At 39.6% G+C, this 27,094-nt stretch overlaps 1 protein-coding gene across 4 annotated transcripts; it reads left to right on the top strand.

Moving 5' to 3' along the window:
• Positions 1 to 1,564: 1,564 nt before the first annotated feature.
• On the top strand, positions 1,565 to 26,872 carry ankrd52a (ankyrin repeat domain 52a). Of its 4 annotated transcripts, XM_061735323.1 has the most exons (29): positions 1,565 to 1,743; positions 2,329 to 2,412; positions 2,502 to 2,580; positions 2,738 to 2,808; positions 3,000 to 3,200; positions 3,333 to 3,420; positions 3,785 to 3,808; positions 4,282 to 4,424; positions 4,569 to 4,781; positions 5,342 to 5,420; positions 5,521 to 5,635; positions 5,812 to 5,894; positions 6,015 to 6,132; positions 6,219 to 6,287; positions 6,384 to 6,524; positions 7,993 to 8,055; positions 8,370 to 8,481; positions 9,473 to 9,544; positions 9,625 to 9,826; positions 10,787 to 10,874; positions 11,010 to 11,127; positions 11,754 to 11,973; positions 12,068 to 12,155; positions 12,262 to 12,345; positions 13,217 to 13,362; positions 14,196 to 14,278; positions 14,378 to 14,460; positions 15,512 to 15,603; positions 17,018 to 26,872. In XM_061735323.1, exons 1-29 carry the CDS (start codon positions 1,717 to 1,719, stop codon positions 17,287 to 17,289), a joined length of 3,258 nt encoding a protein of 1,085 aa, XP_061591307.1. In that variant the 5' UTR covers positions 1,565 to 1,716; the 3' UTR covers positions 17,290 to 26,872. The 4 variants fall into 4 exon arrangements, with proteins under 4 accessions (XP_061591307.1, XP_061591308.1, XP_061591310.1 ...); XM_061735324.1 differs by lacking the exon at positions 3,785 to 3,808; XM_061735326.1 differs by lacking the exon at positions 9,473 to 9,544.
• The last annotated feature ends 222 nt before the right edge of the window (positions 26,873 to 27,094 follow it).

The raw sequence follows: 27,094 nt of genomic DNA, 5'->3' as shown, positions 1-27,094 counted from the left end.
CATTCTACAATGGTGGTATTTCAACCTATTATAAAGTTTTGTCTTAAAGGCATTAGATAAGATTGTGACATTTTCTGAACTTACCACTAGCTGGACTATTACTTGCCTTTACCCACAAAATGATGATGTGTTTTCCATATCACCCACCTCTAGGTGAAATGTCCCTGGTCAGCCAAAGACAAGACAGTCCAGCAGGCAGCAGAGAGCAGGGACTTTTTTCTGCAGTTTGATGCGACTGGTTCCCTGACACTAAAAACTAAGCATCACTACTGGCATCAGATACAGGGAAACCTACACCTGACCCGAGCCAGTACTTGCCACCTGGTAGTGTGGACCCTTCATGACCTTGTCATCCTGTCAGTGCTGAAAGACCCAACACGGGCTGGAAACATTAACACTCTAGAAACATTTTACAAAAATTGTTTCCTACCCAAGATTCTGTCAGAGTTGTAAAAAACTGTACTTACATGAATGCACATTATGTGCATTCATTTGCACTGATCAGTTCACAAGAGGTTAAATGCAAGTGAATCTGCTATTTGATTTTGTTTGTTTGTTTGTTATAAGAAATGTAGGCTCTGGTAAATTTTAGCACTTTATACAACAGATTTTATACCAGTGTTTCATGATGTAAAGAGCAGCAGCACGTTCATTAAATGTTACTTTATTAAAAGTATTCAAGGTTCAGACATGTTCATTTCTTTTTTCAAATAATTTTCATTCATTACATCATGCAATTTCACGACGCATGGGCTTGAATTAAAGGAGCACAATGTAACTTTTCCACCTTAATCTAATATTTCCAGAGTCATTGTGATGGTACATCAACTTCCAACAGGTTTAATGACACCTCTGTCATGCATGACCTCTGTCATGGTCTGAGGCAGGGGTCACCAATCCTGGTCCTCGAGGGCAGGTGTCCTGCATGTTTTACATGTTTCGCTGCTTCATTGCACCGTGATAAAAGTGACTGTGTCGTTAAGAGAATTGTGCAGACCTCAATGACAAGCTGATGATGATGATTAATTAGAATCAGGTGTGTTAAACCAGAGAAAACTCTAAAACATGCAGGACACCGGCCCTCGAGGAGCAGGATTGGTGACCCCTGGTCTGAGGGGTCTGTATCGCCTTCACTAGCACTATGGAACTTTGATGTGCATGGTAGGAACCCTGCCACACTACTGGTAAAGCACTACCGCTTTTGTCCAAAGGAGCCGCCAAACTCATCAAAAGCTGAAAGTTACATTGTACTGCTTGTATAACGTGAATTAAGTACAAGAATGAGCAGTCTTTAAGAAGAAAATTAAAATACAAATCAGATTATATATTATTAATTTGAATTTTGACTCAAAAAATGCAGCCACATTCTTAAAATGAAAAATCATTTCTGCAAATGCATTTTAATTTGAATATAGGCCCTCATGCTTCCATAGGATGGACGTTTGGGACTCAAATGCAGAGTCACGCTGGTTCCTGCCACACGGTGTCGACATTTCCCGAGGTCCATGAACGCGGCGGTGGGCGGGGCCACGCCGCGCCGCCGTCGGGCCAGACGCGGGTCTGACGCCGGAGCAGACAACAACACTGACACATCCAGACCGCACTAGTGTTCGCTCAGCGATGGGTGTAGTCTGAGACACCGACACAGCAGCGCCCCGCAGTTTACCTCCACGTTTCCTCCCCATGAAGGAGCTCCGTCCTGGCTGAGTTTGGGAGATGGGAGTCCTCAACATCACAGACCAGGTACGGCGGGGCGGGCTGCGTGTTCGCTGTGGCGCAGTCTACTTGCTGGAGCGGCGCTCCGCTGCGCAGCAACACACTGCGTATTCACGACACATTCCTCACCCTTTCCCTCGTTTGCTTTTGCATACTTTACCTATGGGAGTGTTTGCATCGTGCCGATGGCGTTGGCCGTGTTTGCTTGTGCCGCTGCGGCTGCTGGGAGTGCTCCCGGGCCCGGGGGCCGGGGCTCCGGGTGCGGGGCCATGCAGCCCCGGCTAGCCGCGGCTAGGCTAGCTGAAGCCAGGCCCGGGCCTGCAGGCCGCGGCCCGGGCTCGGGTAACTCCTGGAGCTGCAAAGGACGACCATTACCTGCACTTTAGTACCGCTGGAAATAAAGCATCAGTCTTCACATTAGCGCCCTAAGCATTTAGTGATCGACGTCATGGTTTAAGCCCCATTTAGCATGAATCACTGATGTGATGTGACCGGATCTGACTCGTCTCTGCAGCCTCGACGGAAACGCATTTATTTCTATTTTTTTTTTTTTTTTTTTTGCAACGTTGTATTTGCATGAGCAGTGTCTTATCTGACTTTTGTGTGTTGCAGCCTCCTCTGGTCCAGGCCATCTTCAATCGTAATGCTGAAGAAGTTAAACTGTTATTGCACAAAACGGAGGATGTCAATGCACTGGTAGGTCAGGTGTGATGGACCGCAGTCTCACTGGATTAATGACATACATGTCATTTTCCACTGGACTGACTTGTATCTCTCCCTGACAGGACCAAGAGCGACGTACGCCACTTCATGCTGCTGCTTGTGTGGGTGATGTCCATATAATAGACCTCCTCATTGAATCAGGTGACTCTTCTGCATCATTCCTGAAAAACTGGCAGTTGTCCATCATTATTATCCCAGGGCACATGCCCTGCACTGTTCAAGTGCTACGCAGCAGTGCAGCACTTGGATATTCAAGATATTTGTGGCTCCTTCCAAATGATATAAATCTGTCTTGCAGGTGCCAACGTAAATGCTAAAGATCACCTATGGTTGACCCCATTGCACAGGGCCGCTGCATCAAGGAATGAAGTAAGCATCTGTTTTTAAGGGCCCCAATTAAGTGGGATGTTTTAAGCTTCTAGTTGTGGTATGCATTTGTGTGGATATTGCGTCGCTAATTTAAATCTGACGTCAAAGATAATCTTGTCACGGATGATAATGCTTCAAGCTGCGGGTTTAATGTATAATTGAAGTTCAAGGGATTGCTTCCTTATCCTCAGAGGGCAGTGAGCCTGCTCCTGAGACGGGGAGCTGAAGCAAGTGCACGAGACAAGTTCTGGCAGACGCCGTTGCATGTGGCGTCTGCCAACCGCGCCACACGCTGCGCAGAGGCCCTGCTGTCCCAGCTGAGCAACCTGAACATGGCAGATCGCACTGGTCGGACTGCCTTGCACCATGCAGCTCAAAGTGGATTCCAGGAGGTACGGTTGTAATGATTGACTTACCTCTTTTGGAGATATTTGTTAATGATTTTTAATAATGATTAAAAAAAAAAAGGGTATGTAAAATGCAGACACAACACAATTTACTTTTTCTATCAATTTCTTGTGAAGATGGTGAAGCTGCTGCTGAACAAAGGGGCCAACCTGAGTGCCATTGACAAGAAGGAAAGACAGCCTATCCATTGTGCTGCTTATTTGGGTAAATACGTTGTTTTTTTTTTGTTCTGTGCACCACACATTGTAAACTTTTTTTGTAGCAGTTACATTTCTTGTAGATCATAATGTTTACTCTGAGCACTAACACGGGGAAGTATTTGGTTCACACTTTTAGGCTAAAAGACACAGTAGTCAGTAAATCAATAGGTGTGTTTCCATTACCCTTAAATTGGATAAAGAATTGTGAACAAAAGTAGGCTCAACTTAAACGTATTTGTTATGCAAATACGTCCATACATTGCAAAAAAGAAGCTTTAGTGATTGCATAAAGTGTTTTTTCCGTAAGCAATTTGAAAAAGGAGTGTTTTGCCAAATGCCAAATTTTTTTTCTTTTCTTTTTTTTGTAGGAACTGGTTCCCGTGGTCATGATAGTAGGTGTTACAAAGGGTGTTATTGCAATGTGTACCTCAACAAAAACTGCTTAAACATTTGTATGACAATATTGACATTTAAATGGTTTTGGATGACTATATTGCTCCTCCTGTAAAATTGAGGACAATGGGTTAATGCATAAAGACAATCAATTGTGGGTGTCTGTGTTTTGAGTGAAACCAATGATGCCAGAATGGTTTCAGAAACAGACGTCATCCTACCAAAATTAACAAGACTCTGGACACCCATCGCTATCATTGCGAAAGGAGAAAATGCAACTTTGTTGCATAAAGGGATGAAAATGCAAAAAAAAAAACAAAAAAAAAACCCACATCTACTGAGTCATCATTGTCAGCTGTTTTCTTGTTTGTTTAAAGCTTACTATTTTTGAATATTTCTTTTTTCCTCAATTAGTAGGATAAAAGATTAATAAAAAAAAGAAGTTATTCCTTCATTTTGTGTTTTCCCACAGGACATCTTGAGGTTGTAAAGTTGCTGGTGTCCCGCAGTGCTGACAAGAGCTGCAAGGATAAGCTGGGTTACACACCTCTCCATGCTGCTGCTGCAAGCGGTCACCTTGAAATTGTAAAGTACCTACTGAGGATGGGGACAGAGGTGAGTGGTTGACCTTCTTAAAAAGCATCATGCATGTTTCAGTGAGTTATTCAGCATCTCAAATCTGAGTATAAGGAACCTCTTTACAAGTTTCCAGGAGTTTGTATTCACAGTTTGATGTTTCGTTTGCATTTTCACGGTCAGATTGATGAGCCTAATGGTTTTGGAAACACTGCGCTCCATGTGGCGTGCTACATGGGACAGGAGGCTGTGGCCACGGAGCTGGTGAACCACGGAGCTAATGTTAACCAGCCAAACAAGTGCGGCTACACCCCTCTGCACCTGGCGGCCGTCTCCACCAACGGTGCCCTGTGTCTGGAGTTGCTGGTCAACAATGGGGCAGATGTCAACCAGCAGGTGTGGAAATAAGCTTCTTCACTTTGTACTGCATCTTAAAATCCATCCATCCATTTTCTTCCGCTCATCTGTTACCGGGTGGCACCATCTTCAAATGTTATCACATATTAGCTCTGAATGGTGTCCACATAATGGAGCCCATACATCGTATGAACTTATTTTGCAAGATGTAAAGAAGTCTTTGCTTTTAGGGGGTTACAGCTGTTGCCATAGATATTGCATCAATAGAATGTCAGTTTTGATAGAAAAATAATCTTTTTCTTGCCCCTAAAACTTCTGTATTGAAGTATAAATGTTTATGGGTAGATAATTTCATTCACATGCACCAGGAATTGTTGTTACTTCAGAAAAGGAAAGGCATGAGAAAGATTTATGGATTCATTTGGACATACGGACTCCTAAAGTTTCTGTACTACATGGTCCAGCTGTTGTTACTTAATTTAAAGATTATGAGACCTTTACAGTGATATGAAGTAACAAAAATACACATCAGAATATGTGCAGCTATGTAGTCTTAGCTTTCAGTAATAATTAGTTCCTACTCTGTTTTCTCTCCTCAGAGCAAAGAAGGGAAGAGCCCCCTGCATATGGCTGCCATTCACGGGCGCTTTACACGCTCTCAGATCCTCATCCAAAACGGTAACCAGAGTATTTGACTAAGCCTTGATAACATTGGTGGAGGATTGTTTTCTCTTTGAATGGTTGTTTGATGGCCTGTTTCTTCCTTACTTTGCATTAGGTGGGGATATTGATTGTGTGGATAAGTATGGCAATACTCCTCTCCACGTTGCTGCTAAGTATGGCCATGAACTGCTGATCAGCACTTTGATGACCAACGGAGCAGACACGGCCAGGTACGAGGGAGAGCTTTTATTGTTATCACTGATGTACACTTAAACATGATATTGCAATGAGATGAAAGTGCAAGCATTACAAAACCAGATGCATTTATGTTTATGCCTTTTGTTCTAATGAATTTGTTCAGTATTTATTTTTCATATCTATGTGTTTGGTATTTCCCATTTTTCAGACGTGGGATCCATGGAATGTTCCCCTTGCACTTAGCTGTGCTGTACGGGTTTTCAGACTGTTGTCGCAAGTTACTCTCCTCAGGTTTGTTCCAATAATATGTGCTCTCTGAATTTACTTTATCTTCCAAGTATGTGTCTGTGTTTATATTTGCATAACTGTGATCTCAATTGCTTTTTTTTTTTTACTTTTTCAACCCCACAGGTCAGCTGTATAGTATAGTTTCATCCATGAGCAAAGAGCACGTACTATCGGCTGGGTTTGACATAAACACCCCTGACAACTTTGGGAGGACCTGTCTACACGCTGCTGCCTCTGGAGGGTAACGCGCCACCTCTTTGTGGGAATTATTGTCATCACCTGCCACCTGTTTGCTTCATCTCTTCAAATGTTCATCTCTCTCCACAGAAATGTTGAATGTCTGAACTTGCTCTTAAGTAGTGGTGCTGACTTGAATAAGAGGGACATAATGGGAAGGTGAGTTCTCCCTAATTCTTGTTTTACGCTTCAGGGACCTAGAACAAGTATGAGTTCAGAGTAACTTTCTCCCGTTTCCTTGCGTGCTCCCTGCAGGACCCCGTTGCACTATGCGGCTGCTAATGGGAGGTACCAGTGCACTGTGACCCTGGTTAGCGCTGGCGCTGAGGTCAATGAGTCTGACCAGACAGGCTGCACTCCCCTGCACTACTCTGCTGCCTCACAAGCCTTCAGCAGGTTTGAAACATGTTTATCTCTTTATTTGGGATCTCTAAGCAACAGCAGACTAGATGCAAACCACCAAATTGTTATGAACTCTGGTTTAAAAAGGTCAGCAACTGTTTCTGAACCCTGACTGACTGGTAAAACCTGCATTAAGAATTTGATAATGAAACCAAATGTGTTTATCATTGTGGTTGCATATTGGCTAGAATAAGGAAAATTTCTTCCGTCAGAACAATGCAAAACCTGTGGGTGTGCATCAGTCTGCAGTCTTGACCTCCAAAGCCTGACCTGGCGTCACGGTTTCTGACACTGCTTCAAAACAATGGTGACAGGAAAGAAGTTACTGGAGGAGACTGCAATTCTACTGTTATATGAGAAACTAATGAAGGCTGAACAACAGGCTCTTTTATTGAAACTACTGCAACACAGAAAACAGTGAAGATGTCCAGAGGAGACAGTGTGTACCAGCGTTAAATCAAGTCTTGGCACTGACTGACCAAGCCTTTACAAAGAGAAAGTGACTCCAGGCATAAAATCAGCTATTGTGTTTGCGTTACAGGGAATTCTGGTTTAGTTTGAGTGAAGCAGAATTAAATGTAATTGCAGATGTCACGGCATGAACTTGCTTTTCTAAAAGTTATGGGGAAGCTATCGTGTTGCCTTCAGCTTAAGGAAATAGGCTTGACTGTGGGCTCTGCACCAGTCTGATGTTGAACCATAAATATGGGTTAACTGTGCAGCTTATGGCACTCAGCAGCAGGAGGAGGAGATGAGAAGCTCTCACAGAGCAAACAGAACCACTCTGGATCACACTGCACCTTAAGATCTCCCTGCCCAATTAAGTGGATTGTAAATGTGTAAACCTGAGCGAGCTCTTGCATACATATATATATATATATATATATATATATATATATATATATATATATATATATATATAATTAGAATATTGTGATTTTCTGCAATGCAATTATACAAAAACAAAAATGTCATACATTCTGGATTCATTACAAATCAACTGAAATATTGCAAGCCTTTTATTATTTTAATATTGCTGATCATGGCTTACAGTTTAAGAAAACTCAAATATCCTATCTCAAAAAATTAGAATATTCTGGGAATCTTAATCTTAAACTGTAAGCCATAATCAGCAATATTAAAATAATAAAAGGCTTGCAATATTTCAGTTGATTTGTAATGAATCCAGAATGTATGACATTTTTTCGTTTTTTTTAATTGCATTACAGAAAATAAAGAACTTTTCACAATATTCTAATTTTCTGAGACAGTCCTGTGTGTGTGTGTGTGTGTGTGTGTGTGTGTATGTGTGTATATATAGCTAGCATATTTTCCTCAACTATTTTTTGGCATTTTTTTCACTTGTAAATTTGATTTCATAGTTGTCTTTGAAAGCCTTTAACGTGGTGTGTGTTAATGTTATTATATTTAGTCTAAGTATTGTCAACTCTATTCTTTTCAGAGTTGATCGCCATTTTTCTGGAAACCATCAGAATGAAGAAGATGAGGCAAAAGACTCATACTTGTGAGTTTTCTTTTCCCTTTCCTCCCACTCCTTAATCTCACCATATCAGTGGCTCCAAATGAAACTGATTCCAAAGTTTGAATATTCATAGCAGACATGCAGCATGTTGGCTTAGTGCTTAGCACGGTTGCCTCACAGCAAGAAAGTTCCTGGTTGTCTCTATATGTGGCCCCGTGACCCAGCCCTGGCTGGTATGGGCTCCAGCAGACCCTCGTGACCCTGCTCAGAATTAGACAGGTGTAGAAAACAGACAGACGGATAGATCGATGGATGGATGGATAACAAACATTCTTGTATTGTTTTTGTTCTAACAGCTGCTTGGAGCATCTGTTGGATAATGGTGCTGATCCATCAATGGTCAACTCTAAAGGCTACAGTGCTGTTCACTATGCAGCTTACCATGGCAACAAGCAGAACCTGGAGCTGGTGAGTGTTTTGGTTTGACACGAGTTTATCCCATAAACAAAACATTCAACTCTCAGAGCACATTGCAGATATTGCTTTATACAATAAGTTAAAGATATACGGTTTAGTGTTTTTTTTATGATTCATGTTTCCTTGTGTGTTAACTATTGTGGCATAATTTAAATGATCTTTAGAGGCACTTAAAAGGAGGCAAATGCAACTAAAATGCACAACAGTGGATGACATGTTACAATGTTTCAACATTTGCTTTTTCCAAAAACTAAACCAATATGCAGAGTCAGTCTGTGGGGAAAACATCTTAATTAAGAAGGTTCCCAGCAGCCCGGCACTGCTGATCAACTGCACTTGATTAATTTTCAAATTATGTAAAGGATGAATCTTGATGGGTTATGTAAAAATTAACATATACATGTTCAGTCAGTTTCCTACCAACTGTCAAGCATCAATATTTATTAGAAATGTAAACAAAGTTACGTATATAGATGTAGATACACACACACACACACAATAATAATGACAATAAAGACATCTGCGACAAAAACAACCATAAGGCCAGTAATAACAATCATAGCATCATTGTTTCCCGTGTTATAATTACCATGAGAAGTAGCACTACTAACATTAACATGGGTAGTTATGGTCATCACTGCCACCATCCTCCCAGGCTGCCCCATAAGTCTAAAACATTCAAGATGACAGATCTGTAACTGAACTGGCCTTAGTTAACATCTTAAATGTTATGGCCCTTGTTAGTACAATTTGAAAAATGGAGTTTTTTAGTATTAAAGGTGTGTAATTTGAGTAAAATTTCAACCGATCAAGACATAAATTTGCTATTAATTGCAATTGTACTGATGCTACTAATTGCAAGAAAATAATGACCCGACAGCGTTTGTCCTGACGGGTAAATCTTAGATCTGAAAGGTTGTTTTGCACCTCATTTCAAATGTGTTCTGGTTTTTTGACATTGACTGTTGTGCCTTATTTTTAGCTGCTGGAGATGTCCTTTAATGCGTTAGGAGACATTGAGAGTAGTATTCCAGTCAGTCCCCTGCATCTTGCTGTAAGTGTCACTCACACAGATGTTGCTCTGATGGTAATAACCTTCAGCTGAGTTGTGACTGACTCGTGTGTGCTCCTCAGGCTGATAACGGCCACTGGCAGGCTCTGCGACTGCTCACGGAGACTGCAGCCTACGTGGACATGCAGGATGCCGCGGGTCGTTCTGTGCTGTACCTGGCAGCCCAGAAAGGCTACGCCCGCTGTGTGGAGGTGCTTCTGGCTCAGGGGGCCTCCTGTCTCCTCAACGACAACTGTCTCATCTGGACTCCCATTCATGTTGCAGGTACGTTGCTCTGAGCTGGAACCTTTCCTGTCTTCTTTTTTTTTTTCTCACCCTTGCTTACTTTTTTTTTTTTTAACTCCTAATATTATTTATTATTAATACATTTTAATTCAGTTTATTTGAGAAGGGACAGTGTACATTCATATACATTTAGAATTAAAAATGCAAATGCACCCAATTTGAGCTACAGAGCTAGTTTCCATTGGCAGTCCCCCGGCTAAAAATATAAAACAAAGACAAGTTAAACAACAAGTTAAAACAAAATACAAATAAAACGTGCAAAAAGTTTCTGTTCTTGTTATTTTGCTTCTATTTAAGATAGAAGGAACAGGAGAACAACCTGACATCAATCTTCATACTAACACGATCTTACAGACATTTACATATATTACAATAGTGAATACATTACACACTAACTCCTATATATTGTGATTATTGTTCAAATTGTATGTATATTATATATATTATAAATTTAATAGTAAATATATTCTAAATCACTGTAGGCTATGATTGTATATATAGTTTAGAAGTGAGTATATTATAATGTATGAGTATATTATGATATGTAATATATATATATATATATATATATATATATATATATATATATATATATATATATATATATATATATATATATATATATATATATACTACTATAAATAGAGGTATGGGTATATTATAAAGTCGTTGCAAACTATTTTGCTCAAAAGTGGAACAGATCTGGTGATAGTAGCAAATATTGTTACTTAAGATGTGGATGGTTGTTTACTTAATCTTTTATTTTTGGTTCAATTTATTATTTCAGGAATTGTAGTGAATGTTTTTCACCCTTTTTGAGTTGGATTATTGTCATCTTTTGTATGTCTATGTGTGGACCCCAGGAAGAATAGTCTTCCGATGGTGAAGACTAATGGGGATCCTTTTTATTAAACAATATATTTGTATTTTTCAAACCAGCTGCCAATGGTCACTCTGACTGCCTGCGCATGATGATTGATTATGGAGAAGAGGGGGATCTCATCAATGGAGCAGACAAATTTGGCCAGTGAGTTCATTTCTCTCGAAAGCTTGGCCTGCTGTTAATTGCGTAGCTTTAAAAGAACATTTTAAGGCTATTTACTGATTAGCCAATGGATGCATGAGCATAAACATGCCCTAATTGTTCCTTTGTCCTCTTAAGAACCCCTTTAATGCTCGCTGTCCTCGGAGGTCACACCGACTGTGTGCACTTCCTGCTGGAGAAGGGAGCCTTTCCAGATGCGAAGGACAAGAGAGGCAGCACTGCTTTGCACAGAGGGGTAGGTTTAAAAAAAAAAAAAAGAGCTGTTTTTGGCTCCGTTCTGAAGCAGAGCATCAGCAACACTGTAAAGACTCACATCTACTTAGTGGATAAAATGCAAGCTTGTACTGTTAGAGGCTGATATAAATAACGCCAATGATTCATCTCCATTGTCACCTCTAATTATCGTAATCTATTTGTTACAGAAGAGCGAAACATTAACACAAAGGAATTCAAATCAAGCATGTGGGGAAATATAATGATCAAGTTCAGTCAGAGTTTGAGATTAATTGGTTGACACAATAAATGGCTGCCAAACAAGGAGACAGGAAAATCTAAACTAAGAGCTCTGTGTTCAAACCATCACAACAGAAAATTAAATCCTTTGAAGCTGTTTGGTTTTTCCCACCTGTTTTACAATCAGCATTATATGTTTAAAGTGGAACAGATCATACTAGACACCTAAAAAAATAAAATATATATATATATATATATATATATATATATATATATATATATTTTAAATATTTGGTATAGTGAAGTTAAAAAAAATAATAATAAAAAAGTCTGAATCCAGCTCTTTTGTTGTATGCATAAATATGAGTGGAGGTTGTCTCTCATTTCTCCTCTTTGGCCCGTGCACAGGCGGTATTGGGCCATGACGACTGTGTGACAGCCTTGCTGGAACACAAAGCTTCTCCGTTATGTCGGGACATCCAGGGTAGGACACCGCTGCACTATGCTGCCTCCAGAGGCCACACAGAAATACTGGCCAGTCTGACGCAGGCCGCCATGGCAACAGACCCACAAGATAAATTGCTGGACAACAAACAATACACCCCATTACACTGGGCTGCTTATAAAGGTTTGTTTAGTTTGACTGACTGATAATGACTAACCCCAAACATTAATCTTGCAGTCAATGGCTAAAATCTGTTTGCCTTTTATTTTATTTTCAGGGCATGAAGACTGTTTGGAGGTTTTACTTGAATTTAAAACATTTATCCATGAAGAGGGAAATCCTTTCACCCCCCTGCACTGTGCTCTGTGGGTAGTTTTGACATGCTTTCATGCAGCAACACTTATTTATTTTTTGAAACGGTGCTTGTGTTGAGATGATATCATGCCTTTGACTCAGCGTTGTTGTTTTCAGGATGAGCGGCCACAGTGGTGCTGCAGAGAAGCTGCTGGAATCTGCCAGGGTCCACGTGATTAACACCAGAGACGCCAAAGGAAGGTGAGGCTGCAAATCCATCATGAAGGGTTTAAGCTCTGTTCAACCATGCTGGACATCAAATGTGTTTTTATACAGGTATTTTCTCGTACATAGTGAAAGGCAATGTGACATTTGTAGGGCTGGGGATCCATTCAAATATCAAGAATGGATTCGATTCCGATTCTTAATATTCAGAATCGATTATCATGATTCGATCCGATTCCATATTGATTTGGCTTAGTGTTATTTAAAATGTTTTTTGAGCTGTTGCATGAATTATATGACTGTAAAATAACTAGTGAAATAATAATTTCACAGTAATTATTATGAAATAACTAAGAAATAAATAACCCAAACAGGCCTTTCAATATCCATTTAAAGTGCAAAAAAGAAAGAAATTGTAACAGTTCATGCAGTAAACAAATCATTTTAGCTTATCTAATTTATTCTGTCACCACGCACACATGTTGCCATGAAGCACCTGGCATTTTTCAGAAGTGTCATGACAAACTGTCTGTCCGACTACTGGGATTAAAGTTCACCTGGCAAAAATGATGAAAAAAGAAATCGATCTTTAGACATAAGAATCGACTTTTAGGAATTAATATGAGAATCGATGTAGAATCGGAAAATCGATTTTTTTTTCAACACAGGCCTAGACATTGGTATTGAGATGTTCGGCGTACCGTCACACCAACGTCCAGCTCTTGTCTATCTTTATGCCAGAGGATGTCTTTGTCCTTAGAATCCTGCCTGTTCTCTATTCGTAGTAGTTAAATGCAAATGAAAACAGCTTCATCCCTACAGATAATGCACGGCGTTGTGTTTCTGATAAGGTCCGACATGTGTGATCATGCAGCAAATGCTTGTGCTATTGTTTCTGTGACTGCAGGACCCCACTGCATGCTGCTGCCTTCGCTGAAGATGTTGCAGGACTTCAGCTGGTGCTTCGCCATGGGGCAGAGATCAACGCAGTGGACAAAAGTGGACGCTCTGCCCTGATGGTGGCTGCTGACAAAGGACACAGCGGCACTGTGGGTAAGTCTTCATTGCTCAGACTATGGGACTCTTAAGAGCTGGACAGCGTTTTTCAAGATGGGTAAAAGGTACTTTTAAAAGGTACTGTGCAAGGACGGACATGACAAAATAAGTGATGCTTTGAAGAAAGAAATGTCTAAATTATTAATTGTGATTAGTCATGCCCTGTTTACCTGCTGTTTCATGTCATAGTGGACTAGGGGTGTAACGATACACTAATCTCACGATACGGTACGATACACGATAATGAGGTCACGATAATGATACGATACGATATTATAGCAGTATTTTTTTAACAACCTTGAATGAGGAACATGTAACTGAAAAAAAATGGTCTTTTATTTGAAAGACACAAAATACAAAACAATGCTGTGCATTTGCCCTATTGTTAGTTTTTAATGCTTTATAACTGTTTAAGTTTTAAAGAGAAAGCCAGGCCAACCATTTTCCACAAACTGAACTAAAAGTAAATGTCAGGTTTGCATTATGCATCTTCAGTTTCATACAAGTACAAATATTTTGCCACAAACTGAATAGTTTCTCTCATGTATGACTTTTTTTCTTTTCCAGAAATTTAACAACTAAAATTAAATTAATAAAAGTAAATAAATACATAGTCAACACAATAGATTAATATTGATAACCCGATATCGCGATACACTTTGTCACCTCCACGACATGTATTGTGACGTTTTTGTATCGCAAAATTTTGTGGCACGATATATTGTTACACCCCTAGTGGACATAGTTTATAGATAATATTTACTAAATTGTTGTCATTCTGAGACACTGATGAAGTCTGATAATTGTTTTTGTTTTTCTGTGCTGGCCAGCTATCCTCCTGCACCGGGCCAAAGCCGACCTAACGCTGCTTGATGAGAACAGAAACACTGCCCTGCACTTGGCCTGCAGCAAGGTGTGCAGGGATATTAACCCGTCTCTAAGGCTAAAGTGTCAGATACTCGGTGACTGATTCAGACTGAAGCCAGCGCATCCATATGTTTTGTTTCCACAGGCCCATGAGATGTGCGCTTTGCTGATTCTGGGCGAGATCCACAGTCCCACTCTTATAAATGCCACCAACAGTGCTCTGCAGATGTGAGAACATGGCAATATTTTAAACTTGGAATTACTACAAATATTAGACAATAAAGAAAGCTCAGTTTTATCAGTACTTGATACACTGTATAAACCGTGTTTTTATTCTGGCTGTCTTTCTTCCTGTCTGACTTTATTTCAACTTCCATCCCAGTCAGGCATTTGTCCTCGCTTTCCATTTTTATTAGTATCTCTTAAAAGGCTCTTCTTCAAATTTGGGTCACGCTCTGGCATGACTTTAGTGGAAATTTATGGGCAGTAACATTGTCGATATTGCTATCATTAATTCCTGCAGTAATAAAGACAAGATTATGTGCAAATGTCTTAACAGATAAAATGATGAAGAGACGGTCAGAGGTAAACATCACAATGGCACAATGATCTCCAAAAGCACTATTCAGCTTTAGTGAGAGATTACATTTATGAGGCTAATCTTGAAGGCCCAACATGACACTGTAATTCTTCTATAAATATTTATTGCTCCAGCATTGGAGATGTTCATCAAGCCAGTCTTAAGAGGGCTAGTCATTTTCAGTGTTATGTTTAGCGGGTTATTTCATGCTGCATTCCTACTTGTTGATATCTGTCGGGGCAGCAGTCAAACTGTAAAATGGTCATCTGAGAATCTGAAACAGATACTTTAATGCTGGCTGCACAAGAACAAGTGCTCTGGAGCAATGAGCAAAGATCTCACCACACCACTTTCACATCTTTAATCTTGGGTATCCCAGGCTTAAATATTTAGGTCTCGACAGAGACTTGATTTAAAAACTATAGCTTAACCGTTAAGTGAAGACAAATATGATTTTTGTTGTCGTATTCAGAACCTCTGGCATTCAGTCATGTTGCAACTGCCAGATAACAATTTTAATTATGGCAGAATAATTGCCCATTACACCATTGTGCCACTGTGAATAGTACCAAATAAAACCTATGATGGAATAAATAAACTAATTTTCTCTTGAAATTTTGGGTTGTCTAAATGTGCAGTGAGGATTGCACATTAGTGAACGGTTGGTTAATCTGCCATCTGTCTCTCACGCTTGCCCAGGCCCCTTCATCTTGCTGCACGCAATGGCCTGGCAACGGTGGTGCAGGCACTACTAAGTAGAGGAGCCACGGTGCTGGCTGTGGATGAAGAAGGTGAGGCACACCTGAACTCTGTAAATGATATATCAACATTTATAGTGAGACAGCGCTATTACTCTAATCATTCAGAACAATGATTGAGAGAATCGTTTTGGGGTTTTTTCCTCTCCTTTGTTCTATCCTATGTTGGTCACGATCACCTGAAGAAAACATTTAACTATTAAACCATAAAATACTCTATGTTTACAAGCAAGACATTTTTTTTTTTTTTTATTGTTTGAAGGATGTTGCTTAAGCCTGATTTAAGGTTTGTAGTAGTATTAGTTTATTTTGTTTTGGTAATTTACATTAAAGATATTTGCATATACACACTGTATATGTATACACACAGGTACATATATATATATATATATATATATATATATATACACACACATTTCTTTCTTTTTTTAGACCAAAAAGGTATAGGCTGAAGCCTCATGGCTTATTTTGCCTATCCTTTTCAACAAAAGGCAGACTACAGAAAAGGGGGGGGGGAAAGATAATAATAATAAGAAAACGAAACGAACGAATAAAACAAAGAAAATGAACAAAGAAGAGAAGAAAATAAATGTGGTTCTGCGTAAAACCAGCGCAGAGCCTACGCCGTCACTCCATTTCTCCGCGGTGCAGTACTCCCCCAGAGCACTAGTTGATACTTTGTTTAGCTTCCGGCTTTTCCGGTCACAGTGAATCAAAGAGATAAGGACAACTATTGTGCAAAAAAACAAAACAACCCCAAAAAAAATCACACACACACGAAGAAAAGAGCGCTGAAAGTTCACTACTGCTTCACGAACCGGAACTGGAAATGCGTTGCTACCAAGCAAACCAATCACAGCCCTCTCCGTCTGCGTTGGGTCTGCGTCGCCTCGACACGTAGTTACATTTTTTGGGAGGTGCACGTCAGGCTACGGCGTAGGCTACGGAGAGACTCCCGCGTACCCTACGGCGTAGGCCCTGCGTTGATTTAAAGGAGCTTGAGGCAGGATTTAGGAAAAAAATGCGTATACGTTTTAAGTTTTCTAGTAATGTGAGATGAAGCGTTCCAAACCAAAAACAATGAGCCCTCTAGTGTATCTCTCCGTTGCCTTGAACAGGCTGTGTGCTGCAAAATGCGCTTTAATTCCGGGCCCAAATTTCCCGCGCTGTCCTGCGGATGTGACGTCAAATGACGCTGCATGCGCGTTCTTCCGTGCCGGCTTCGCTGTTGGCTGCAGTACCCCGACGGCCGTCGTGGCGAAGGTGGCGCTAATGAGTCTCATTTCTTATTCTTGCCTCAAGCTCCTTTAATGCAGAACCATAATTCAGCCTTTTAGATGTTGCACTATTTTTTTGTGATGACGTTCAACCAAAACAAGTACAGCTGGCTCTCCATTTGTGTAGCAGTGTGCCATGTGTTAATGTGAATGTTGTCGATCTTAATCAGGTCACACCCCAGCTCTGGCCTGTGCTCCCAACAAGGATGTGGCTGACTGCCTGGCTCTGATCCTATCTACCATGAAGCCTTTCCCCCAGCGGGACCCTTCCTCCTGCTCCTGCTCCTCTCCCACAGTGTCCTCCTCACCAGGTCTCAACTTGCTGAAGCACTGCGGCATCACCGCTGCCTGCTCCCCCCTGCCCAGCAACGGCCTCCACAACGGCTACGTCAAAGATCTCCACGGTGCACCGGTCGGCCTGGATGGGTGTCTGTCTGAGTGAGGTCTCGGCCCCTCTCAGCCAGCCGTTATTGCCATCATCACCACCAGGGGGTGACTACTTTTCACATGGTCGAGCTGACCAGGACAGCACCCACCCACTTTGTCTGTTTCCTCTGTGTGTACGTGTTTGTGCGTCTGTGCGTGCGTGTGAGTGTTCGGTCTTCTCTGGAGGTGCAGTCAAACCTAATATGCAATTAGATCCCATTCCTCCATCTCCTAGTAGTGCTTAAAACATAGAGGCCGATTGCTCTACAGGGTCACTTAGATGAGGCATTCGAAACAAACACTAGCAATCTGGCCATCTTTCAATCATTTAACCCTTTAAAACCATGCTCACGTAGTCATATAACAACATTCAATAGCATGAAAGTGTCTGTCAACTGTGTTTCTCTTCATATCATTTAGTAGAAAAGTCATATCATGTTCAAGTCCGTTGTGGTGACCTTGTAGAGTAACATACAGCCTTCCCAAAAGAATGATCAAAGAGTTACCTAGGTTGTTTTTTTTTTTGTTTTTTTTTTGTTTTTTTTCCTCTCCTCTTTTAGGATCTTGTCATATTTTTTTTTTTCTTAAACTGTCTTGTTAGCCTAGACTTTTATGAAGGAACCACACAAGGGAAAGCTAAATTTTTGCTCAAGTGTGCAATGCTTTTTGTACTACAGTACAATCTGACATTTGGAAAAGGGTCACAAAAGTGTTAATTTCATAGTGTACTTTAAATGTACGGCCTCTACAATTGTTTGGCATTTTGCGATAATTTGGTAATGCTGCTGAATTATTTTGCATGTCTCCTTCCAAAGGAGAGCAATGTTGAGCTCAGCATTGTAACATCCCTGTTCTTAATGCTGACCTCGTTTTTTTTTTTTTTTTTTTTTTTTTTTTTTTTTTCTTCTTCGAAGATGCTTAATAAGTCTTTGTTAAGCTAGAATGTTTCTAAGCATATAAGTTATGACCAAAGTTGATCAACACTACTATGGCTATAAATTATTTATTTGAGAAGAACTGTACTGTGTAGAGAGAGACAATAGATCTTGATATACCTCGTCAACTTGTTTAGCAGCTGCTTCATCTTCACCCAGGGTCCGTAGGCCTGAGGTTCTCTTCTCGCAGAACTAGAGAACTGCTGTAGGGTAGTGACTGACTGAGGCCTTGTTTATTTCTAGATGAAGGCTTTACTAGTAATATCTGCCAACAACACCTCATCAAAGCATCATATATCTGAGCACATAAATGAACAAGCCATTTCAATTTATTTCCCATCTCCTTAACAGTGTTTTTGTAAAAGATCTCAGAATTAGAATGGCCTGATTATTGAAAGAAAGCGATCTGTTTGGTTTTATAGGCACTAATGGCATTTTTGGTCTTTTTTGTTTTTGATTGTTTTTGGAGTTGAACCGGCCATCAGCGTTCTGGATTAAGCTTCTCCCTAAAAGGAGTATTTCTTGGAGCTGGTGAATTTGTCTTAAAGAAAAAAGAAAAAAAAAGATTATATTGCAGCTTCTCTGCAGTGAACTCTGATCAGTTTGAACAGATAGTGTTGTCTGCTTTTTTTATCGGGCAGTTTTCAAGCAATATTTTCTGTTGGCCTTTTTGTTAAGCGTTGTTGAATAGACAATCACTGTCACAAGGGCTTTTGTTTCCCTGGAATGTGTCTGACTTTTCTTTTTTTCCCATTTTCATTATTTCACGATGAAAGATTTACCTAAAGACTGATCGAATGGCTCTTTGCATGCCAGGCATTTTACTATCAGTGTCAACACGAATGCACTGAATTGCCTTTATGGCATCTCATGAAATGCCTTTTGACCCATGCCTTCTATAAAGCATCATTTCAGTTGGATTGCTTAATGGCAGAATATGGCGAGCCCTGAGACCAATTACGTTGCCACCCTTTGAGAGCAACAATATTTAACCACAATTGTACCACCTTATCTGGTGTGGCACTGGGGGGGGGGGGGCAAAAACAAAACAAAATAAAACGTTGTCTGGCTTACCTTTATGCTCCAGCACGTTGATGACCAAGCAAGTTGACATTTCTAAAAGACTTAAATAGGGCTAAGAGGACAGGTGGAGTGTTTTATTTTATTTTTATTTTGCTTAGGCCGATACCAGTTTAGATTTCAGGAATAGCAGAAATCCAAATATGTGCTTTTTGGTGTTTATTTAATTGTCTCCTTATCCCATTTTCTGGTACTAAGCATACTAAAGATGATTGTATCGGACCACTAGAGCTGTTGTGACTTTGAAATATTATATCTATGCTATTTAATTGTCTTTTTTCTTTTTTTAAAAACCATGTTTTGGTGGTTACACTGAGTCAGATTGTTTTCATTGGCTTGATAACTTCATATCCACTGGTAATGAAGTGGCACAATTGCACACATTAGTTGACTGGATGAGCGCTGAGGACCTATACTAGGCTGTGTTGTTAAGTACTCCTTACAAAAAACTTCATTTTCTTTGACTTTTTTTTTTTCTTTTTGTTTCTACAAACTTGCATAAATCTTTTTCAGAGCAGTTATCTCCATGAGTTATTGTGAATTTACACTTTGACCTCCTTAACTAACTAAAATGAAGTTTAATGAATTGGTGACCCCAAGCCTTTGTTCCCTGGATCTAACTTCATTAGTAGTATCGATAGCGGGGACAATGGGTACATTTCTTTTTCTTTCTTTTTTTTGTAATCTCAGGATCTCTGCAGGTAGAATTTATTAATTCAATCAGAACTCCGCAGGATGAATATAGCTACAGTTTTTTTGATGGGATGTTCTATAATTTAATTCCTTTTTTAGCTCTGATCCCACAGCACTTAATTAGATAGTCAAGCACGCACTTTAGTACATTCAGGTTCAAAGTGTGCAAAATAGAGCAGATGTAATGTATGTACCTATGTTTACATACATATGTGTTGCAGCTGAATACAGGAAGGTAGAGTTTCAAATGGCTGCAACAAAATTGTACTTCAATGCATTATTTAAGAAAAAGTCTAAGCACTTGGGGACAGTGTTCACCACTCACTGGCTTGTTCGCATTATCCATTTCTGGGTGGGGAGCCCGGCAATGTGGTAACTGTTAATATAGATTTGATCTAGTTCACAAGTCCAGTAATTCAACATACATCTCAGGCAGGCTCAGCAAAATACTCTCCATACTCTCCCTGCCATCTGTAGAGCTGTAAGGCCAGCCTGTTTAGGCAGGGATTTATTTTTATTTCATTTTTTTTCTTCAAATATATGTCCTTATCTGTCCAGTCATTGCCTCGCACAATGATACACAGTGTAACTGATTCTTTTTGCTATATCACAGTATTCTGTACATGCTTTTTTGTGCATGAGGCGAGGTCACAGTTGTGACGTAGCTACCATTTAAAGAAATGGAGCATATTCAATACACCTGGGCTGAGAGACAGAAAGCAATGAAAGGTCCAATTGTAGCAATAGTGCGTGCGTGTGTGTGTGTGTAAAAGTGTGCAGCACAAAAATTGCACTGCCATCCATTTAGGCCAACCCAATAAATCATAGCGTAAATGCCAATGGAAGATTCAAATGCGGGTTAGATGTCATAAACTTTGGTTACAAATAAGGCCAGTTTGCCAAAATGTGTTGGGAGAGGGAAGAAACAACTTACTAAAGCAGCAAAAGATATGCATATGTTCAAGCAGTTTACAGTCGGACCATCAAATCTGAGCCATGAATTTTCTGACTGAAATGAATGTAGGGTCAGTTTATAGCAAGAAAACTCCCTTTCTGTCGACTTTAAACTGTTGCCCTTCATTTGTCTTGCGTAGATATGATTATATAGGTAGCATGTAGTAAATTAATCTATGCTTATTATAACGTAGATGTAGTCGTCTTCCTGCATTGAAGGTCTGGATATGTTTTAAGGTTTTCTTTTCTTTTTTTTTCCTTCATACCTTTTTTTTTTTGTTGTTGTTGGCATTATTGTTGGTGTTTTAGGCCTGCTGTTGTGAAATATCACTTCTCCATACATGCATACAGTTGTAAAGGGAATTACTCGAAATTCCACAAGATAGACAAAGGACAAAAAGTTAAGATGAATTTCAGATTCATGTTCATCCATTCCATTGTGATTGCCTTACAGTGCAGAAAAAAATAGGGACATAAAGGTCTACAGTAGACGCGATCACACATACTCGTAAATAGCCTATATTTGACCTAAGCTACACCCATTTAGTGCCATAGAAACCTTAATTTGCCTTTAGACAAGAATCATATTTACTCGGTCAGTAACATATTCAGACGTAGGCAGGATTATTACAGTTTTGTGTTTGGAGCAGCATGTCTCTACGCCAACTTAAAAAGTCGGTAACATACGTAAACGTTTGCATGAATTAAATGACTTAAGTTACTTAAATGGAAGTATTTCATTAAATTCTAGTGTCTGTAGAATTCTATTTTTAATTGGACATTTTTGAAGCATATAGGTAGTCCCTTTGGTATTGGCAACGCAAGCCGTAGGATCTTAATTTAACAAGGTGGTTTATAATGTATGTATTACAGAGGAGAAAAAGGTTTTTGATGTCCAAAAAAAAAAAAAAAAAGCATGTTGTATACAATATAGAATTGATTTGCCTCCGTAGATGTCTTGATTCTTACTTGAAGTAAATGGCAAATTTCAATTCAACTCTGATCCACTGTTGAGCCTTTTGCCTTAAAAGCTGAAATATAAAATGATACCTGGCAGTACCTGATAAGTTGCATCACCTGTAGAGTTATGCTACTTGGTTTGATTGTGAGAAGAAAAATTGGCTATGCTTGGTCCTACAGACACCTCTGGGTGTCAAGAAGCACATAGATAAATTGAGGTAGCACATAGCTCAAGGTTGCCATGGTGCAGAGATTGTTCTGAGAGGTTGGAATATTGCCATATTTTCCACTGTGAATGAATGAATTCAGAATTCACTTGCAAACAATCAACTATGGCTTCTCTTATTCAAAGCCGAATGACACTGGGAATTGAAGTGGTGTACCTCAAGAATTTATTCAGACAGGAAAGATGCTTGTACAGCTATGCCAACAAAGACTTTAAATCTTGTGATCCATTTTGTGGGTAGTGTAATTCTGCTTAAACCAGCCTAAATCAGATGTTCTACGCGGTGTGTTTCATAAGTGTCAGCAGATGTCTCGTGTTTCCTACCTTATGAGGGGGCAGCCAGCTGCACCTTGTACCTTTTTATTGGACCTGCAGTTTTACCTCATCACTGAACTTTTGTGTGACGATGCTGACATTAATCTTGAGTGATTAGTTCTTGTGTTTCCTGATGCCAGACGTGTGTGTGTTTGTGTGTGCGTGTATTTTTTTATATATATACATATATATGATGTGTATATATATAAAAATTGTGTGTTACTCTCCTTTTACTGTGTGTGTGAGACCTTTCAACATATGCATGTCGTACCTTAACATGCAGAGGCCCGATTTTGTAGAACTGTAGAGTATATTTACGCTGTTTAAATATGTTTCTCCATCAAAACCAACAGACGAGTCTGTTATATGGTGCACATCATACAGAGTAAAGGGTACAGTGTAATAGGAGGTGGGGAAATGAAGGTAGCTATGACACTTTACCTCTGTAAGTCAAAACATTACAATTTAACTGTATGATTCATGAGAGTTTGATCGCCTTCCCTGCCTAAATAACTTTATCTATCCCCCCTGCACCAATAGGACCTGTGTAATATCGAGCACAGCGGCAGCATGGTGCCTTTTATTTGTTACTACCGAAAGGTACGGTCTTCCATTTGTATGTCCCAGAAGCCTTATTATGGGAAAAGAAATTACACTGAACTTATGTGACTGCAGTAGATGGATTCATACTCCTGAGCATCATCATTTCAATTCTGTGTGATCTGAGTTAAGAGAAGAACTCCTTCTGTATTGGTCTAAAATCCACTCTATATTTCCATTGACTGAGTGTTCCCTGAGGGTGGCAGAAGAAACTGCACATTACTGATGTGAATAATTTTATTTTTTATTTTTGTTGGGGGGCGGGGGGGGCACATTTAACAATAAATGAATGGTGATCAATAGTTTGAAAGCACAAATCCAAAGAAGGCACCTCTGGGCTCAGTGGGCTTTTCTAAAAGTAAGAAGCAAAGGAGCCTATTGACCAAATTTAGGCTGCGATATGAGGGAAAACATTACTCCTGACTACAGAAAATATGAGGCTTGATTGTCAGAAACACATGAACTGTAGAGAGACCATTGTCTGGAATTACAGAGCTCCTGATTGTTCTTCACAACTCTTGGGTATTCATCTGCAATTAGTAACTTCACATTGCAAACCAAGTTGCAAAATGGTGCGGTTCCTGCATTCAACATCAGATTTAGGTGAACTGTTTGTTGTGACTGTGTTGCAAATTGATCGTGGAGATTGTTTTGTGTTGTTTTTTTAGGGTAGACTGACTACAAATAGGATTGCAGTAGTAGCTGTGTGCAGTGTTAATGGTGTGATCATATTATAGAAGTTATGTAATATTTGTTGTCTTACTATGACATTAAGGCATGAGTCATCTTCTGTCAAGCTGACCTCGATTTGAAATAGATAAAAGTGCAATAACATTTTGTTTATCATTGCTTCCTCAGTTAAAAAATAATTAAAAAAAGAAATATATATATTTAATATGCCCTTTTTAACACCAAAAGTCACTCATCTGTAGCAAATGAAGGATTTCAAGTGGTCCTCTTGTTTGTATTCAGAGAGGTGGCCTTTAATAGTGGAGTGTGTGATATTCCGGTCTGAAAACTGTGATCAACATCCAACTTTAAAAGCTGCCTGCTCGGAAACAGGACCATGTACAAGTTGATCAATTGGAGTACGTGCATATTTTTTTTCTTCCTTCTTTTCACAAACTGACTTTATTATAGTTTGGACTTCCGGTTTCAAACTGGTAGACATTTTCATTTGCATGTGTCGGTGTGTATATGCAACCTCTCTTCATCCTTGAATACGTTTCCTCAACAAAAAAAAAAATATTTAGACCTGCTGTCAGTGATAAGAGGATTAAAGGAAAATTATAATGCCTTATATTGTTTTCAATGTTGAGCATTAAGGGTTCTTTTGTGTCCCTCCCTCTTCAGTGTGTAGCCTAAAGCTTGTACAGTTTCGAAACTGATGAGAATTATATCTACTGTATAGCCTATGTGTTTTCAGAATTTGTTACTTGGAGGCCCTGTGATTGTGGTTTTAGAGAAACATTCCCCTTGAAAGTGCCGTTTGTTTTCACCAGCAGAAGATGTGTCATTGGGGGGGGAAATTGATTTACACTAAGGAAATCAAATGTTCAAAATACTTTCCAGTGTGTAATGATGAACTGAATGATATTAAGTGTTTTGTGCAGGTGAAATAAGGCAGCAATCTTCTGATGGAGCACCTTATTGACTCGCTCCTTCTGTGAGCCTGTCATGGAAGTAGTCTGTCACCAAGCTTCATTACTGTAAATCAGAGCCATATCAAGAGAATTTGCCCATTAGAGCCCCTGTGAATGTGCTATTAGGAATAGCGTGGTGTAGAAAAGGATGTATACTGCATGTTCTGTGGGATTTTAGTAGTGGTAGTCCCTTTTTCATGTTTTTACGTTGGTCTGCTTCACTGAAGATATTGCCACCTCATTGCAAGTCACAAGCTTTTAACAATCCTCTCACAACTGGAGTTAAGCAGGCATTGATCTGCTGCTGAGGCAGCCTTAATTCATTGAAAATAAAATAAGAAAAAAAAACAGGGGGGGGGTCGCCTGTTTTTAGTTTTGAGTGGCTTATCTGGGGAAATACAAAGAAGCCCCTATCAAGAGTGAAAGGACTCTGAATCAGGGCATGTGATAAGTTACAATCAAATGGTTTCACAGTGCACCTTTTTAAAAGAAGAAAAAAATAGGAAGAGGATAAAAAGTTGGCTCGTCTACCAACATTCCAAAGTTGATTTAATTTTCCACAGTCCTGTCCCTCTGATCGAGGAAGCCTTTTTTTTTTTTTTTTTTTTTTTTTGCTTTGCTGTTGAGCGAAGTGGGCATGCGTGTCAATGACAGGGTTTCCTATTTAGCCTAACGCTGATTACCTCATTTACAAATCTGCAAATGTACTATTCTACTGTGTGTAAAGGAGTCAATGCCATCACCAGCAGCGTGGTCTCGAGACCTGTGATGACAACAGGACCAATGAAATTACTCTGACATTAGCCAATTTTTTTCAAAAATATAACCAGTGTAGAGGCCTGATGGACCTCTTCCAGATTTCAGTTAACAAATCACCACAGCTGCTAATCCAGTCAGCAGTACGAGCCATCGGGATGCTGCAGATCCATTTTTCAAAATCTCAAATCGGTATGCCATCTTGTTTTACGAAATAAAAGTGAAAATATAGAATTAGAGGCTTTACAAACTGCTCATAAAACAGTGACTGGAATAGCAACTGGTGGCACTAGCATGGTTCAGAACGACTGGTGTATCACAATTATTTAAACGATCATGCTAACATCAATTGCTGTTGGGTTTTTTTGTTTTTTTTTTGTAGCATTTCTCCTACCTCCTTGTTTTGCAGCCTTGAGTATTGTCTCCATCTGTTCTTTTTTTGAGTCTGTTCACAGTATGGGAATACAGATTTATCATAAGCAACTGTAATTATACATAAGGTGTGCTTGATTGTGCTATATTTGTATGTCTACTTGATGTTTGGGGGGAAAAAAAATAAAAATTTGAGAAGCATTTATATGACAAAATACCACTGGAATGTGAAGCCAGACAATGCTTTGATACAGATTATGATGATAGTCTCTCCCCTTTAACATTCAGTGGTGAATGGCCGGAGGAACCATCTTTAGAAATATGAATAACCACGCATTGGCTTTTTAATTTTTATTCTTTGTTTACTTGTATGCATTTACCTCCCTGTATACTATACAATATACAACACGTACAGCTTCATTTTGGGCTCACCACTGGTTGCCCTTCAGTTGTAATATCACAGGTTGTCACAAGGAAGATGGAAAGGTGGATGTGAGATTCTGTCTGAGGGAGTTTTAGCCCCTCAAGCCGTATGCCTTTGAATCCATCGGTCCACTCTGAACCAATTTCTAGCTACATAGGAGTCTATTTTCACACTGCCCCGACATTTTACATTGGGTTTGACTACGAGGGGTGCAGGACAAGGTGAAAGGTTTGAGGTTTTCTGACCAGGCCCCCCCCACCCCACAACCAAAACCCTCACCCAGTCATGCCAACTCCAGTACAGAACGAGCCCCATCCACAGTCTCACCTAAACCTCAAGCCATTCATGTTTCTGTTTTGTTTTTTCAACAATGCAATCCTGAAAGCACTTTGCCTTGTTATTCCTTTGTGTGAACATGTGAATGATGATTTGTTACAGAAATGTTAAATATGTAAAAGATCATTCACTGTTTTGGAAAAACCTGCATCTGTCTTTCTGACGTTAAAAGAAAAAAAAAAACAATTTAGTGACATTAAACCTGAAACTATTTTATAAAATGTTTGCTGCAGCCAATTGGTCTTGTCATTCAGTATTGTGGCTTAGGGTTGTTTGTGTTCAATAAAGTGCTATTGCTAAATATTCCACCTGTCTTGTCATTTTTGAAAATCAATGTTCCAGGTCTTCTTTACTATTTTTTTTTCTTTTTTAATCGCGGTTTGTTTTTTTCAACATGACACACTTAATTAACTGGGTGCTAAATAATGCTTTAGAAATCAAGTCTCCATAGGTAAAACTGAAAGATATTGTTACATGTCTTGAGATGTTTATTGTGACTTAAATATGAAACAAATGACAAAGCAGAT

Source organism: Cololabis saira, chromosome 12 (genome assembly GCF_033807715.1).
Source record: "Cololabis saira isolate AMF1-May2022 chromosome 12, fColSai1.1, whole genome shotgun sequence".
Taxonomy (NCBI): Eukaryota; Metazoa; Chordata; class Actinopteri; order Beloniformes; family Belonidae; genus Cololabis; species Cololabis saira.
This window is presented reverse-complemented; position numbering and strand designations above follow the sequence as displayed.

Coding starts and splice junctions, on each gene's coding strand:
- ankrd52a (XM_061735323.1), top strand. CDS start 1,717: ATGGGAGTCCTCAACATCACAGACCAG. Junction 3,809..4,281: donor TGGTTCCCGTGGTCATGATA/GTAGGTGTTACA, acceptor GTTTTCCCACAG/GACATCTTGAGGTTGTAAAG. Junction 10,875..11,009: donor GGAGCAGACAAATTTGGCCA/GTGAGTTCATTT, acceptor TGTCCTCTTAAG/AACCCCTTTAATGCTCGCTG.